This window comes from Mobula hypostoma, unplaced genomic scaffold (genome assembly GCF_963921235.1).
Source record: "Mobula hypostoma unplaced genomic scaffold, sMobHyp1.1 scaffold_36, whole genome shotgun sequence".
Taxonomy (NCBI): Eukaryota; Metazoa; Chordata; class Chondrichthyes; order Myliobatiformes; family Myliobatidae; genus Mobula; species Mobula hypostoma.
Genome location: NW_026948187.1, coordinates 1986034 through 2002620, shown reverse-complemented (window position 1 = coordinate 2002620; position 16587 = coordinate 1986034). Strand labels below are relative to the sequence as shown.

At 45.2% G+C, this 16587-nt stretch overlaps 1 protein-coding gene across 8 annotated transcripts in view; it reads right to left on the bottom strand.

The window, feature by feature from the left end:
* LOC134341616 (zinc finger protein 239-like) overlaps positions 1-16587 on the bottom strand; it is a 618489-nt gene that overhangs the window by 13647 nt on the left and 588255 nt on the right. The window contains exons 1-3 of one of the 8 annotated variants that reach the window (XM_063039507.1): positions 6718-7694; positions 5001-6104; positions 296-1565 (exon numbers count right to left, since the gene is read on the bottom strand). In XM_063039507.1, the coding sequence (XP_062895577.1) occupies positions 425-1294 (870 nt within the window). In that variant the 5' untranslated portion in view covers positions 1295-1565; positions 5001-6104; positions 6718-7694 and the 3' untranslated portion in view covers positions 296-424. Of the gene's footprint in view, positions 1-295; positions 1566-5000; positions 6105-6717; positions 7721-16587 lie in introns of those variants that run through there. The other 7 variants (XM_063039510.1, XM_063039508.1, XR_010016795.1 and 4 more) reach the window with 7 other exon arrangements.

Below are 16587 nucleotides of genomic sequence, written 5' to 3'. Positions count from 1 at the left end.
AGAGAGATTTTCATGGTCATTTGCTGGAGAGAGATGACAAGGCACGAATGGTGAGAGCGGGCTCTTTTTCTTTTTTTTTTGTTTACTTCACTAACCCTATAGTCAAAGTAAGAATTATAAAGAGCAATCGTTTAATCACATATTGTGTACCGTTTGTTATTTTGGGGTACTGATTTGTAACAGGGGACACATCACGCAGCATCCACCCAAACGAGATTTCTTAACTTGCCCGGGCTGGGAAGCTATCACCCCAATATTGAGCTGCTAGCTGAAGCGAGAGTTACATAAGGTTAGATGACTGAGTGAATCCTTTCCCACATTCACAGCAGGTGAACAGTCTCTCCCCAGTGTGGACTCAATGATACACATATGATTGATTTGGCTGAGAGAATCTCTCTCCAAAGATTGAGCAGGTGATCGGCCTCTACCTAGTGTGAACTCGCTGGTGTTTATGTAGTTGGGATAACCAAGTGAATCCCTTCCCACACACGGAGCAGGTGAATGGCCTCTCCCCTGTGTGAACTCGCTGGTGTCTCTGTAGTTGAGATAACCGAGTGAATCCCTTCCCACATACTGAGCAGATGAACGACCGCTCCCCACTGTGAACTAACCGGTGTTCTTGAAGGTGGGATGACTGAAAGAATCCTTTCCCACAGTCTGAACAGGTGAATGGCCTCTCCCCAGTGTGAACTCTCTGATGTACCTTCAGTTGAGATGAGAAAATGAATCCTTTCCCACAGACTGAGCAGGTGAACGGCCATTTCCCTATGTGGGCTGACTGGTGTCTCAGTAGCTGAGATGATAAAGTGAATCCCTTCCCACAGAATGAGCAGGTGAACGGCCTCTCCCCAGTGTGAACTCCCTGATGTACCTTCAGTTTAGATGAGCAAGCGAATCCCTTCCCACATTCAGAGCAGGTGAATGGCCACTCTCCGGTGTGAACTGACTGGTGTCTCAGTAGATGAAATGACTCAGTGAATCCCTTCCCACAGTCTGAGCAGGTGAACGGCCTCTCCCCATTGTGAAGTCGCTGATGTACCTTCAGTTTAGATGACCAAGTGAATCCCTTCCCACAGTCTGAGCAGGTGAATGGCCTTTCCCCAGTGTGAACTCGCTGATGTACCTTCAGTTGAGATGAGCAAGTGAATCCCTTGCCACAGTCTGAGCAGGTGAACGGCCTCTCCCCATTGTGAAGTCGCTGATGTACCTTCAGTTTAGATGACCAAGTGAATCCCTTCCCACAGTCTGAGCAGGTGAACGGCCACTCCCCGGTGTGAACTCGCTGGTGAGCCATTAGGTCAGATGACCGAATAAATGCTTCCCCACAAATTTAGCAGATGACCAGCCTCTGCCCAGTGTGAACTGACTGGTGTGTCCGCAGGTGGGAGGACCGACTGAATCCCTTCTCACACACAGAACAGGTGAATGGCCTTGTCCAGTGTGAACTTGCTGATGTACCTTCAGTTGAAATGACCGACTGAATCCATTCCCACTGTCTGAGCAGGAACGATATGGAGTGTGTTGTTTTTGAGATTCTCATAGACAAATTCCTTGTCATATTAAACCTGTAAAATGATTTACAAAATCCATCAGTGGGTGAAGGACAACATGTCAGATGAGATCTCTTGAGTCGTCATGGTGTGATCTGACATCACACTGTTACAGTGAAGTTCAACCCAAGTTGGAGAGAAATCATCTTCTAACTGGGCACAGTGCTGGTATCTGGAATGACCATCAAACTCTCTGATGCTCTTCCTGTCTCGATAAGAATGGGGCATTTCTGCCATCTCCAATCTGTGACCTGGCTCAGATTGACTCTCTTCACTGAGCTGCATGGGTGCTTGGCCCCACACTAAGTGAAACAATCAAAAGCAAATTAGCCAGCAGTGCACACCACGCACCCACCACTCTCTGTGTAAAAAAAAACTTACCCCTGACATTCCCTCAGTGTCTATTTCCAAGCACCTTAAAACTATGCCCCCTCGTGTTAGCCATTTCAGCCCCGGGAATAAAACTCTGGCTATCCACACGATCAATGCTCCTCATCATCCTATACACCTAAAAAAAGGCTCTGAACATAAACAAGGAAATTATACATTGCTTTGAGGATTTGCTGGACGTATACAAAATTATGAGGGTATAGATAGGGTAAATGCAAGCAGCTTTTTCCACTGAGGTTGGGTGGGATGACAACCAGAGGTCATGGGTAAGTGGGGAAGGTGAAAATTTAACAGGAATATGTGGTAAAGCTCTTTACTGAAATGGTTGTGAGAGTGTGGAATGAGATGTCAGCACAAGTGGTGATATAAGCCATTTCAAAGACGTTTGGATGGGAGCCTGGATGGTAGGGGTATGGACGGCGATGGTCCCGGTGCAGGTAGATGCATTAGACAACTTAAATGTTTTTTTGGCATTGACTAGATGGGCCAAATGGCCTGTTTCCATACTGAACTTCTCCATGTTTCTATGACAGAGAAGCTGGCCAAACTTGTTTGGAAGGGAAAAGGTAAGAGTGACAACGGAGCAGCAATGGCTGGAGTTTCTGGGAGCAATTCGGGAGCTGAGTGATCGATACATCCCAAAGAAGTGGAAGCATTGGAAAGGCAGGAGGACACAACCGTGGCTGAAATGAGAAGCCAAAGCCAACATAAAAGCCAAAGAGAGGGCAAAATATAGAACAAAAACTATTGGGAAGCTTTTAGGAACCAACAGAAGATGACTAAAAAAAAGTCGGATGAGCTCAGGGCGTGGAATTATGATATTGTAGTTATTAATGAGTCTTGGTAGCACCCAACAGTCTGAGGCATTAAGAGGAACAAAATATTCCGGGCCTCAATATCTCTCAAAAACCAAGGTTCCCTGCACCAGTTACCTTTCAGCTTTTATTTTGGCAGGCACATACAAACTCTACACCCTCAATCTTCACTTCTGAAGGCCTCCCACTTACCAGGTACACCTTTGCCAGAAAACAGCCTGTCCCAAACCACACTTGTCACATCCTTTCTGATACCATCAAAATTGACCTTTCTCCAATTTAGAATCTCAACCCGTGGTCCAGACCTCTCCTTTCCATATTTACTTTGAATTTCATGGCATTATGATCACTAGATACAAAGTGTTCCCACTGTTGATGTCTTCCTCAGTGAAGACTGATGCAAAATACTCATTCAGTTCCTCTACCATCTCCTTATCTCCCATTGCAATTTCTCCAGCATCATTTTCTATCGGTCCTATATCTACTCTCACCTGTTTTTTACTCTTTATATACTTGAAAAAGCTCTTAGTATCCTCTTTGATATTATTTGCTATCTTCCTTTCATAGTTAATCTTTTCCCTCTTAATGACCTTCTTGGTTTCCTTTTGCAAGGTTTTAAAAACTTCCCAATCCTCTGTCTTCCCACTAATTTTTGTTTCCTTGTATGCCCTCTCCTTTGCTTTAACTTTGGTTTTGACTTCTCTTGTCAACCATGGTTGCATCCTTTTTCCACTCGAAAATTCCTTATTTTTTTGGAATATACCTGTCTTGCACCTTCCTCATTTCTCACATAAACTCCAGCCACTGCTGCTCTGCTGTCTTTCCCGCCAGTGTCCCTTTCCAGTCAACTTTGGCCAGTTCCTCTCTCATGCCACTGTAATTTCCTTTACTCCACTGAAATACCAACACATCAGATTTTGGCTTCTCTTTTTCAAATTTCACAGTGAACTCAATCATGTTATGATCACTGCCTCCTAAGGGTTCCTTCACCTCAATCTCTCTAATCACCTCCGGTTCATTACACAATACCCAATCCAGTATAGCCGATCCCCTAGTGGGCTCAACAACGAGCTGTTCTAAAATGCCATCTCGCAGACATTCTACAAATTCTCTCTCTTGTGATCCAGTGCCGACCTGATTTTCCCAATCCACTCGCATGTTAAAATCCCCCACAATTATCATAACACGGCCCCCCTGACAAGCCTTTTCTATTTCCAGTTGTAATTTGTAGTCCACATCCCTGCAGCTGTTTGGAGGCCTATAAATAACTGCCATCAGGGTCCTTTTACCCCTGCTATTCCTTAGCTCAACCCATAAAGATTCTGCACCTTCCGATCCTATATCACCTCTCTCTAATGATTTAATATCACTGTCAATAAGAACTTTGATCTCCTCTGGGTATGATCGAGTTCATCTGCACTATCACACAACCAATGTAGCAGGCCTGTAACGGGTAATGAAGGATTTTCTCACCAGAGCTTTTGCACATTGGCCATCAAACTTTACAACTCCTCCTTTGGAGGGTCAGACACCCTGAGCCGATAGGCTGGTCCTGGACTTATTTCATAACTTACTAGCATAATTTACATTTTACTATTTAACTATTTATGGTTCTATTACTATTTATTTATGGTGCAACTGTAATGAAAACCAATTTCCCCCGGGATCGATAAAGTATGACTATGACTGTGACTATATATGGGTTTGCTGGCTAAATTATGCTTTAAGAAGTCAGATTTCAAAATTTCATTCCACTTCTTCCCACTTGCAAATTCTCCAGCAACTTTTGCATCACCGCAATACACACAGGTAACAGCAGTTTCTGTATTGAACATAAATATTTCCCCTGAACCCTCTGCCAAATGACTGACTGTGGTGAACTCATTGATGGTCCAGTAATGCCAGTGAATATAATGAGAAGGGCAGTAGTCTGTCTCATTGGAGTCTGGCACATCTGTGATGTGAAAGCTACTTGTTGCCCAGGGCTAAGGTGTTTGATATCATTATGTGCCCAGAGTGAATGGGTCAATTCATGTCCTCACGGGTAGAAAGGTCCAGAACAAGAGGAGGTAAAACAAGCAACACTCACAAAATGATAGAGGAACTCAGCAGGCCAGGCTGCATCTGTGGAAAAGAGTACTAATGCTGAATTCCTCCGGTATTTTGTGTGTGTTGCTTGGATTTCCAGCATCTGTAGAATTTCTCTTGTTTGTGATTGGAGGTAGAATAAAGGTGATTTTCTCACCTGGTGATGTAAAAGATTTTGTTCCCTTTCTCCGAGTTCCCAGTCCTTGCATTTGGATAGCTGGAGCTCAGCTCTGTCTGAGAGATCCATCGGCTCCCATTTCCTCATCAGCCGGAAGCTCCCCGGGATCCGTGCAGGGATCGTGGGGCTGAGAGAGAGGGAAGAGAACAGGACTATCCCGGGATCACGGGTCACAGTTTCCCGATGTCACAGCAATTGCCCCTCAGTCGGTAGTGAAAACGGTCTCACGGAGAAACACTCACCAACAGCGATATCCGAGGCCTTTTGTGTACTGCGCATGCGTGATATTCGGGACCAGCCGCGACCCTGACGCCTGCGCATTCGGTCGGTGCTTCAGCGACGGTGAGATTTGTTAAAGAGCTTTCAAGTTAATCACGGTGCCATTGAAAGTTTCTGCAAGCACCGGTTCAAGTACATACCTCAGTTTCTTTTTGTGTAGAAAACTCATCACCTCTTTTAACGCAGAAAGCAGCTCTAATACAACAATACACTTAATATCAGCAAACGTCCCGCGTGTTTAATGCCAAAGTAAAACGTTCTTACAAATGCAGATATAAAACACAAGAGATTCTGCTGTTGCTGGAAATGTAGACACATACACACAAAATGCTGGAGGAACTCTGCAGTTCAGGCAGCAACTAAGCAAAGGAGTACACAGCCAATGAATGCTGAGGGGGCTCGGCCTAAACGTTGTTCATTTGTTCCTCTCCACATTGGCTGCCTGATCTGTTGATTTCCACCAGTATTTTGCAGAAATTAACCACTTTTTTGATCAACTAGTTTCCAAATGTTTTTGATCTTTCATTTGTAGGCACATCTTGCTGGTCTGATTCCTCTTCTTCCTCCTTCTTGTAAACTCTAGGCCGCATCTCTTTCCGAAGCCCCAAAGCCCTGACTCAGGCTGGCAACTCATTGGTTTCTGACTCTGCTCCATCGAAGATTCACTATCTGGTCACCTGTCAGACTTTAGCAGCGCATTGCAACAACCCAGCTGTCTGAGGCACAGTCGTTTGAAATTAGTGAAAATCACCCCAAAAAGTTGAAAAGAGCAGGGAAGGAGTTTAACCACCTTAGTCCAGAGCCCTGAAGAAAGTCAAAACCACAGTGAGCTCATCGTCTTATTCAGCCTGGAGAAAATCATGCAGGAAATTCATGCAGGTGTATAAGATGATGAGAGGCATTGGTCATGTGGATAGCCAGAGGCTTTTCCCAGGGCTGAAATGGCTAACACGAGGGGGCATAGGCTTAAGCTGCTTGGAAATAGGTGCAGAGGAGATGTCAGAGCTAAGTTTATTAAACAAAGTGTGGTGTGTGTGCGGAATGCACTGCCAGCAACGGTGGTAGGGGCAGATACAATAGGGTCTTTTAAGAGACTCATAGATAGGTACATGGAGATTAGGAAAATAGAGGCCTGTGTGGTAGGGTAATTCTAGACAGTTTCTAGAGTAAGTTACATGGTCGGCACAACATTGTGGGCCAAAGGGTCTGTAATGTGCTGTAGATTTCTATGATTCTATGAAATTCAAGGGGAATCTCCTATCCCACGGAGTGGTGACCAGTTGCAACCTGTCATTACAGGGAGAGTGAGGGGGGAACGGCGGGGATAGATATTGATATACTGATATGGAACATAAACATAGGCAGGGACCAGATGGGCCGAGTGGCCTCTCTAGTGTACATTACAGACAGTAAGTACCTGAGACACGGGATTTGATACAGAACTGATTTATCTTTCACAGATCCAGAATATTAAACACCAGTCTAGTTTAAGGCTAACATCGGCAGAACAGACTTTTCCAATGCTCAGTGACGAGGGTTCAGTCCTGGGTGCGATGAGCAGCCGCAAGAACGGCAGAATCTGACAGTAACAGCCCCTCATGAACCTGCAGCTGCCGTCAGTCACCGTGATGGTTAAACATTTGACACAGAGTTGATTTGAACTTCCTCCCTGATGTGAAGTTGCTGGTGCTACAGCAGCTGGGGTGGTTTAGTAAAAGTCTTTGCTCACTCCGGACAGAAATGTGGCCTCTATTTATTGTGAACTCACCGGAGCATCACAAGGTGGGTTAACTGAATGAGTCTCTTCACACACACGGAGCAGGTGAACGGCCGCTTCCCAGTGCGAAGCTGTTGGTGTATCTGCGATGGCGACTGAATCCCTTCCAAAATGAGAGCCAGTGAATGACATCACACTGCTATCAACGTCATGGCGATGTATCCAATCAGATCACGGACATGGACACGTGATCGGGCTCTCCTTGTAGCGAGTGGGGCGCTGTCTTCTCCAGCATCTCCACCTCCACATTCAAGGATCGGCGGCATTCAAGCGCTGGTGAACTGACAGATACAGCGGAACGAACGTGATGTTGTGTTTGTGATTCGCATGCACAAATCCTTTTACTTTTCTACACTGTTAAAAGTTTACAAAGCACGTCAGTGAGTGAAGGACAACATTTCAACTTAGATAATTTTAGTCTCCATGGTTAGTTCTGATATAAAAAAAATACTTTCACAGCTCAAAACAAATTGGAGGAACAAGAAACACACACAAAAAATGCTAGTGGAACGCAGCAGGCCAGGCAGCATCTATAGGAAGAGGTACAGTCGACGTTTCGGGCCGAGACCCTTCGTCAGGACTAACTGAAAGAAGAAATAGTAGAGATTTGAAAGTGGGAAGGGGAAGGGGGAGATCCGAAATGATAGAAGAAGACAGGAGGGGGAGGGACGAGGCTAAGAGCGGGAAAGTTGATGGGCAAAAGGGATACGAGGCTAGAGAAGGGAGAGGATCACGGGATGGGAAGCCTAGGGAGAGAGAAGCGGGAGGAGTGCCCGGACGGTGGAGATCAGGCAAGGAGTTATAGTGAGAGGGACAGAGGGAGAGAAAAGAGAGAAAAAAGGGGGAAAATAAAAATATATTAAATAAATAAATAAATAAATAAGGGATGGTCTGTGAAGGGGGGGAGAGGCATTAACGGAAGTTAGAGATGTCAATATTCATGCCATCAGGTTGGAGGCTAAGCCGACGGAATATAAGGTGTTGTTCCTCCAACCTGAGTGTGGCTTCATCTTGACAGAAGAGGAGGCCGTGGATAGACATATCAGAATGGGAATGGGACATGGAATTTAAATGTGTGGCCACTGGAATAACAAGACCTTGCTTGGGCCTGCAGGATGTCCCAGTCGGTGTTGTAGGGACCGGTGCTCGGAGCCCAGTTGTTCCCAAACTGTGCCAACAATTTGGCTGAGGGACCAGATCAACACTCCTCAGTCTGCTATTGACAAAAAAATGTACATTTATATCGTGAAAATGACATCAACTGTATATTAGATCCCGAGAGTTTCGGGAGTTTGGATAAATTAAATGAGGGTGTCTGTGGGTTTTTGTTTCCCGGGGTTTGTTTCCACGCCCTGATATCGATGGAGTGAAGCGGGAGTTCAGAGCCGACACAGCGGGGTCCGATACCGGTCAGACGGGGTAAGTTACAGGCGACACTCCGCTTCGGGACCATCAGCACCGGAGCATTCAGAGTAACGCCGCAGTAATTCGGAGCGGTCAGGGAGAATATTAAATAAAACCAACACGGGAACTTTCTGATCCGATCCCCTGACAGAGTGTGAAGGAGCCGCGGCGAAGAGTAGTTGCGGAATTTAAAATAAGCGAGCCGAGCCGGGCCCGTGTGGGCGGAAGCCGAGGAGGAGATCGATGCCTGCGAACGGGGGAAGTAAATCTGCAACGAGCTTTGGAAACTGTCCATGGACAAAGTCGGAGACAGCGGGGCTGAGCGGGACCGGACAGTGTGAACAGATGTGACCGGATCGCGGGAATCACTGTCGCTGAGAAAGTTGCCGAGGATTTCTCGGCTTTGCATATCAGTCAGAAACCTGATGGACAGAGATTTACACTGATTTCCAAAGCGTTCCCGGCCTCCTTCCCGAACCCTGCTCTCCGTGCAGCGCCCCGGACCGTAACGTTTCTCTCGGCATCGGCACCTTTGAGGCTGCGGCGATCCCCGCCTTCCGCGTTTTAAACCTCCGAGAATGAGCTGCTCTCCATTTCCAGCATCTCCCTGCCCCGAGACCCACGGAGCGAACAGACAGTTACTCACTCGCTCTCTCTGTTGTTTTCCAGTGAATTTAGTGGCGATGGTGATCCTGTCCCGGGGAAAGTGCGGCCTCTCCACCCGCACCACTCGCTACCTGGTGGCCACGGCAGCGGCGGATCTACTGACCATCGTGTTTGCGGTGATATTGTGGCGGGTCGGTTATTATTACTTCCCCGGGACTTTCCTGGACATCACCCCCGTGTGCAGTGTGATCTCTGTCCTGGGAGAGGCAGTCACAGAAAGTTCTGTCTGGTTCACCGTCACTTATACGTTTGATCGGTTTGTCGCCATTTGTTGCCAGAAGTGGAAAATAAAATATTGCACCGGGAAAACTGCGGCTGTGATTCTGACAACAACCGGCGTTCTGCTCTGTTTTAACAATGTGCCCGAATTTATTATCCTGTGAAAGTGGTTGACAATATACCTCGGGACTGTATTGAAATACCGGGCTACTATACGGATCCCGGGTGGGTGGGATATAACCGGCTTTCTACCGTCCTAACGCCATTACTCCCGTTCGTGTTAATACTACTGTTCAACGCTCTGACAGTCAGACACATTTTAGTGACTAGTCGCGTCCGTAAGGGGCTGAGGGGTCAGAGCAAGGCGGAGAACCGCAGTGATCCGGAGATGGAGAGCAGGAGGAGGTCTGTGATCTTACTTCTCACCATCTCCGGCAGCTTCATCATCCTGTGGTCGGTGACTGTTTTTGAATTCCTTTATAACACCATCGCTGGACTGGATCAAAATAATTACAACGATTCTGAATACATTTTTTCAACACACCGGAGACATGCTGATGATATTAAGTTGCTGCACAAACACGTTTATTTATGGGGTAATTCAGTCCAAGTTCAGAGAGCAGTTCATCAGCGCAGCGAAATATCCGCTCACGTCAATTATTCAACGAATTAATAAACAAAATATCTAAGCTCTTCTCGGCGGCGGTTGCAATGTTTTAGATCTTGACTCTACAGAACCGGCGATCATCGGAGAACGTGGCAGCGGGGAGAGTAAATCTGGTTTCGAGCCCGAGAGAAACACAGCCCAGGAACAGACTCTCCGACACCCGCACCCCGCGACCTCCACTCCTACCAATTATTAAACTCATCCTACCTTTTATTTTCAGTTTTCCACTATATTCCCGCCCTCGTCACCGCCAGACCCTTTTCGGTCATGAGAAAGCGAGACGGGTTCTGGGGACATTCAAGACCAAATCGGCATAAAATGCCGCTTATTCGTTACTTTAGTCTTTTGCATAAGAATGAATGAAAAAAAAAGAAAGTCAACACGAACTTACAGTGAAGCTTGGACATGTCCGTCGCATTAGACAAAGATGTTACAGAGAAATATTTAACACCACAGAACTCATTCATAATTGTGCAAATTGTTACGGAAATCTCCGGTGCCTACTCTGCTTCAAGGAAAATAATGTCATCTCAGTTCCTGATTTCTAATAAATGCCCGTCCGATCAAATTGCTTGTTGACTCTCCTCTGCATTCACTCCAGTAGAATCGCATGTTTATTATTTTTACTTTTTATTTCAGCTAAAACTGGTAAAAATTGCGTTATGGACAGAGACGAGCACACTTATTTCTCAATCGCTTGGAACTTTTGGACTATTCTAGTGCTTTTTAGTATTGTGCCTTTCTGGAGATTTGAATAAATATTGCCGTGCAGGTCGAAATGTTTAGAGCTATTGTGCAGTGATTTGGGGAAGATGCCAGTCGTGTATATTACAACGGGATAATGTATACCCTCTTCATGTACCATAGTCGTTCATTTCCCTCTTTCGTCAGCTTATTTCTGGTGTTTTATACTGACTGATTTCCATGGGTTGTGTGTGTTCGGAGTGGCCATACCCATTAAATAAATTATTACTGCATATTTATCCTGTAATATTATATTCGGGCGGGTACCAGGTATTATCCCATCTCCAATAATGTATCGGTGGTAATATAATTGTAGGGTCCTGACTCTAAAACTGGATCAGGATTGTATTTATAATAATGCATGGTATGTTTCATGATTTTGTATCTTAAAGCAAGAATTTGGTGAAAGATGTTTGTCGCCTGATGGTGCCTGTGTAAGTAATCGGATTGAATTAGATTGTTGCAGGATACTGTAATTGTGGGATTTTTTTTTCCGGTTTCACATGGCATATTCTGCTTTTATCGTCTTGAATTTGTTAGCCTTTTATTGCGCATCTTTGATGTTTTTGTCTTAACCACCTGGACCAGTATTGCCAGAAGGAAACATCCAGTTTCTGGGAAGAAGTCTCCAACTTTGAGCCTGTCGTCGGACACGTTCTCGTTGACACCTAGTCTGCCATGATCGTGCGGATCCCATCCATGGACGGTTATGCTTTCCCAGTGGATAACTCTTTCTTCCAGAGCAGTGTTTGCCAACCCAACGCCCACATACTTGCCAACGCCCTCCTGAAGACCTTCATACTTGCCATACTCGCCCCTCTGAGACCGAATATACTTTCCAGCGCTCCCTTCGTGTAAAAACATGGCTATCATATGCCAGCATGAAAGAAATATTCTGCTTTGACTTTTTATTTATCTTTAAACCTAGTTTTCACAGTACCTGTGCCCCGCACAGTAGCTGCGGGGTGTTGACAATGAATGACACCACGGGCTTGCAATTTAATTTTCAGAAATTCCACTAAACCAGCATGGCGACCTGTCCTATATGCCGCTCTATCCATTGCACAAGAAATCCTGTTCCTAATCAAAATAATGTTGTCATCAATATACATTTTGAGCTCTCATAGATTTATTCCACGTTAATATCTGTTTTCAACTATTTACAATAGGAAATCCCTTCATCGACTTTTCCATTTTTGATTAGCCATACATATGCCATTAGCAAGGTCTCATTGTCCCGCATAATTGACTCATACAGTTGGCTCCCAAATTCTGTTGTATTTTTTTTTGTGTAGTTCTGTGCATAGTGATACTTAATGTCCTTACTCATGTCATCAGTACGACGAGACACAGAGTTATTACTCAGGGGAATTGATTTTAAAATACTGGTATCCGTTTTGAGAACAGTGGCGAGCACTTCTGATACAACAGGCATTAATAATCTTTATCTAATTGTATGAGATCTTTCACACTTTGCTATCATTTTGGAAATGTTATGAGAAGCAAGGAGATCGCGATCAAGGATATTTTTAGCTTTCCTGGCAAATGACTCGAGTGTACAACGCCTGTCAAACGCTTCTTTCATCCTCTGGAACTGAGTAATAACATAGGTAGCCTTTTCGGGGTGTCTTTTACGGAAGTGTTCCTGCAATCTTGATAGTTTCAGTGTTTCATTAGACAGTACAGTATTACGAATAAGACACATGGGGCGTCGCTGATCTGACAGAAATAGAATAAATCCATACTCCAGGTACGTAAAGAAGCACTTTTTGTAGTTTCTGATTCTTAGCAGAATTAGAATTCAAGTCCTCATCGCCTTCAGATTCACAGAGATCCTGCCGTACGTATTAAGCCATCATTATCGGGGTTAGACTGTTAAATTGCATGAACTCGTTCCGTGCCGCGAGTAAAGGGGAATTGTTGAGCGCTCTGGTTGCTAATTTATGCTTCCCCAATAATGTCTGTTAGGCTGGTAAGGTGGGAAGAGGTTGCCGAGTTTCAGACGGTTGAGACGACGAGCGTTTGCTGTCTGCGGAGCTACGGCTCTTGCTGTGTTCCAGGGCCTGCTCTACTAACAGTCGGTCAGGTCTGGTGCCTCATGTTATAGAACATAGAAATATACAGCACATTACAGGCCCCTCGGCCCACAATGATGCTTACTCTAGAAATTGCCTGGAATCTCCCCAGCGCACAACCCTCTATTTTTCTAAGCTCTATGTACCGATCTCAGAAGCTTTTAAAAGACCCTTTTGTATCGGCGTCCAGCACTGCCGCCGGCAGTGTATTACATGCACCCACCACTCTCTGCATGACAAACTTACCCCTGCCACCCCTCAATAAGTTCGTGGCCTAAGGTAGCAGGAGATGAGTTATACAGCTCTCATTACATGCACATGCAGTCCAACTCTTTGAATGATTATGCAGAAAGTTTGAAGTTAATAACTCATCTCCTTCTACCTTAGGCCACGAACTTATCATTCACCCCTGGTATTGACTACTTCTGCAGGTCCAAGACGCCGGCTTCTACAAAGAAGGGATCCGTACGCTCCACGACCGCTGAACTAAGTGTGTAAATGTAGGAGGGGACTATGTTGAAAAATAAATGTGCTAGGTTTTCTAAAATTGACTCCCTCTACCTTAGGCCACGAACTTGACAATCACCCCTTGTATCACGGGCTCATAACTTGTTAAGCGGACCCCTGGGTGGCATCTTGTCAAGGACCTTCTGAAAATCCGGGTGCACATCATCAACCGATTCTCCTCTGCCTGTCTTCCTTGTTACTTCGTCAATGAAATCAAAGAATGTCAACATGCTTGTCAGACAAGATTTTCCCTTGAAGACAACATGCTGTAAATGGCCGATTTTATCATGTGCCCCAGACACCCTGAAAACACATCCTCAACGTCCGACTCCAATATCTTCCCAACCAGTCAGGTCAGACTAACTGGCCCATAATTTTGCATCTTCTACCTCTCTACCTCCTTGAAGAGTGGAGTGATATTTCCAAATTTCCAGTCTCCCAGAACCATACCAGAACCCACTGATTCTTGAAGCATCGTTACTGATCCCTCCACAATATTTTCAACCACCACTTTCAGATGTTCACCATCTGGTCCAGGTGACCTATTTACCTGCAGACCATTCTATTTCCAAGAACCTTCTCCTGAGTAATGTAAATTTGCACAATTCAGACCACTGACATCCAGACATCCATCATCCTGCTAGTGTCTTCCAGAGTGAAGACTGATGCAAAATACTTATTCAGTTCATCCGCCAGTTCCATGTCCCCCAATACCACTCCTCCAGCATCGGTGTCCAGTTGTCCGATATCCACACTTTCCTCTCCTTAACACTTAATGTATCTGAAGAAACATTAGGCATCCTCTTTAATATCACTGTCTAGCTTAAATTGATATTCCATCTTTTTCTTCTTAACTACTTTTTAAAAATTTGCCTTCTGTAGGTTTATAAAAACTTCCCAATCCTCTAACTTCCCACCATTTTTGCTCTGTTATATGCTCTCTCTTTGGTTTTTATGTTGGCTTAGCCACGGTTGTTTCATCTTGTCTTTAGAATACATCTTCCTCTTTTTTATATATATATCCAGTGCCTGCCAAATTGCTTCCAGAAATTCCTGCCATTTTGTCATCATCTCCGCCCATGTTCTTTTCTTATCAACATTGGCTAATTCTTCTCTCATGCCTTTATAATTCTCTTTATTCTATGGTTACACTGGAATACCTCACTTTAGCTTCTCCTTCTCACACTTCAGGGTGAATTCCATTATATTAAGATCATTTGCCCTTATGGGTTCTTTCACCTTAGGCACTCTAATTAATTCTGGTTCATTGCATAACACCCAATCGGGAATGGCTGATCCCCAGCTGGGCTCAACCAGGAGCTGCTCTAAAAAGCCATCTTGTGGGCATTCTAGGAAACCTCCTCTTGGGATCCTGCACCGACCTGATTTTCCTAATATATCTGCATGACTATCTCCCATGACTATTGTACATTGCTGTTTTGGCATGCATTTTATTTCTCCCATTGTAATTTGCAGACAATATACCTACTACTGTTTGGGGGTCGCAAAACAAATCAAGATCTTTTCACCCTTGCTGTTCCTTAGTTCCACCCACAATGACTCAGCACCTTCCAACACCATGTCAACTTTCCGATGATTTGATTTAAATTTTTACCAACAGAACCACAGCACCCTCTCTGCCTACCTGCAGTCCTTTGCAGAAACATACAAGCAAATGGGCCACAAGAGATACTGCAGATGCTGGAAATCTAGAGCCATAACAGAACGTGCTGGAGGAGCTCAGCAGGTCAGGCAGCATCTATCGATGGGAATCAACATTTTGGCCCAAGTATCTGTAATATTAACAGGCAAAGAACATAGAAAATAGCAAGAAAACCAAAAAAAAATCAAACAACATTTGACAAAATTTAATTCAGGGCTTAATAGATTTCCCAAGCAGATCACCAGATTCCCAAGCAGATTCGTGGAACGGAATCACTGGTAAGGTCCAGCCAGACAGACTTGACTCTCTACTGTACACTAGTTAAGTTAGAAATTCACCAAGTACCGGACGCAGAGTTTAAAATGGAAATGATTGTTTTGTCTCCCATCCAGAAAATTAAACTCTAGTCCCATTAAAGGTGAATATGCAGCAGAGCAAACTATTCCCCTGCCCAGTGACCAGGGTGCAGATCTGGGTGTGGTGAGCAGCAGCAATAATTGCAGAGTTCAGCAAAGACAGTCACTCTCAAAATTGCATTCAGCAACGGTGATGGACAAATATCCAGCATGCAGCTTATTGAAACTTTCTCCCCAGTGTGAACCCAGTAGTGTATCACAAGGTTAGATTGCTGAGTGAATCCCTTCCCACATTCACAGCAGGTGAACCGTCTCTCTCCAGTGTGAACTCAATGATGCACGTTCAGTTGAGACGACTGAGAGAATCTCTTCCCACATTCTGAGCAGGTGAATGGCTTCTCCCCAGTGTGAACTCGCTGATGACTCTATAGGTTGGATGACTGAGTGAATTTCTTCTCACCGACTGAGCAAGTGAATGGCTTCTCCCCAGTGTGAACTCGCTGGTGTCTCTGTAGGTTAGATGCATGAGTGAATGTCTCCCACAGTATGAGCAGGTGAATGGCCTCTCCCCAGTGTGAACTCGCTGGTGTGCCAGCAGAGCAGATGACCAAGCGAATCCTTTCCCACAGTCTGAGCAGGTGAACCGCCTCTCCCCAGTGTGAACTGACTGGTGTCTGTGTGAATCCCTTCCCAGAGACTGAGCAGGTGAACGGCTTCTCCCCACTGTGAACTTGCTGGTGACTCTGTAGGTTGGATGACTGAGTGAATCCCTTCCCACAGTCTGAGCAGGTGAACGGCCGCTCCCCGGTGTGAACTCGCTGGTGAGCCATTAGGGCAGATAACCGAGTGAATCCTTCCCTACAAATTCAGCAGATGAGTAGCCTCTGCCCAGTGTGAACTGACTGGTGTGTTCACAGGTGGGAAGACTGACTGAATCCCTTCTCACCCACAGAACAGATGAATAGCCTTGCCCAATGTCAACTTACTGATAAACCTTCAGTTGCGATGACCGACTGAATCCATTCCCACTGTCTGAGCAGGTAAATGGCCACCCCCTGTGTAAAATGACGGGAGTGCCAGTCGGTCAGATGATCGAGTGAATCACTCCCCACACTCTGAGCAGGAAGGATGATCGAGTGAATCCCTTACAGAGACAGCAAAACTGACGTGTTGTGTTCGAGATGCCCGTAGACAAATTCCTTGTCATTT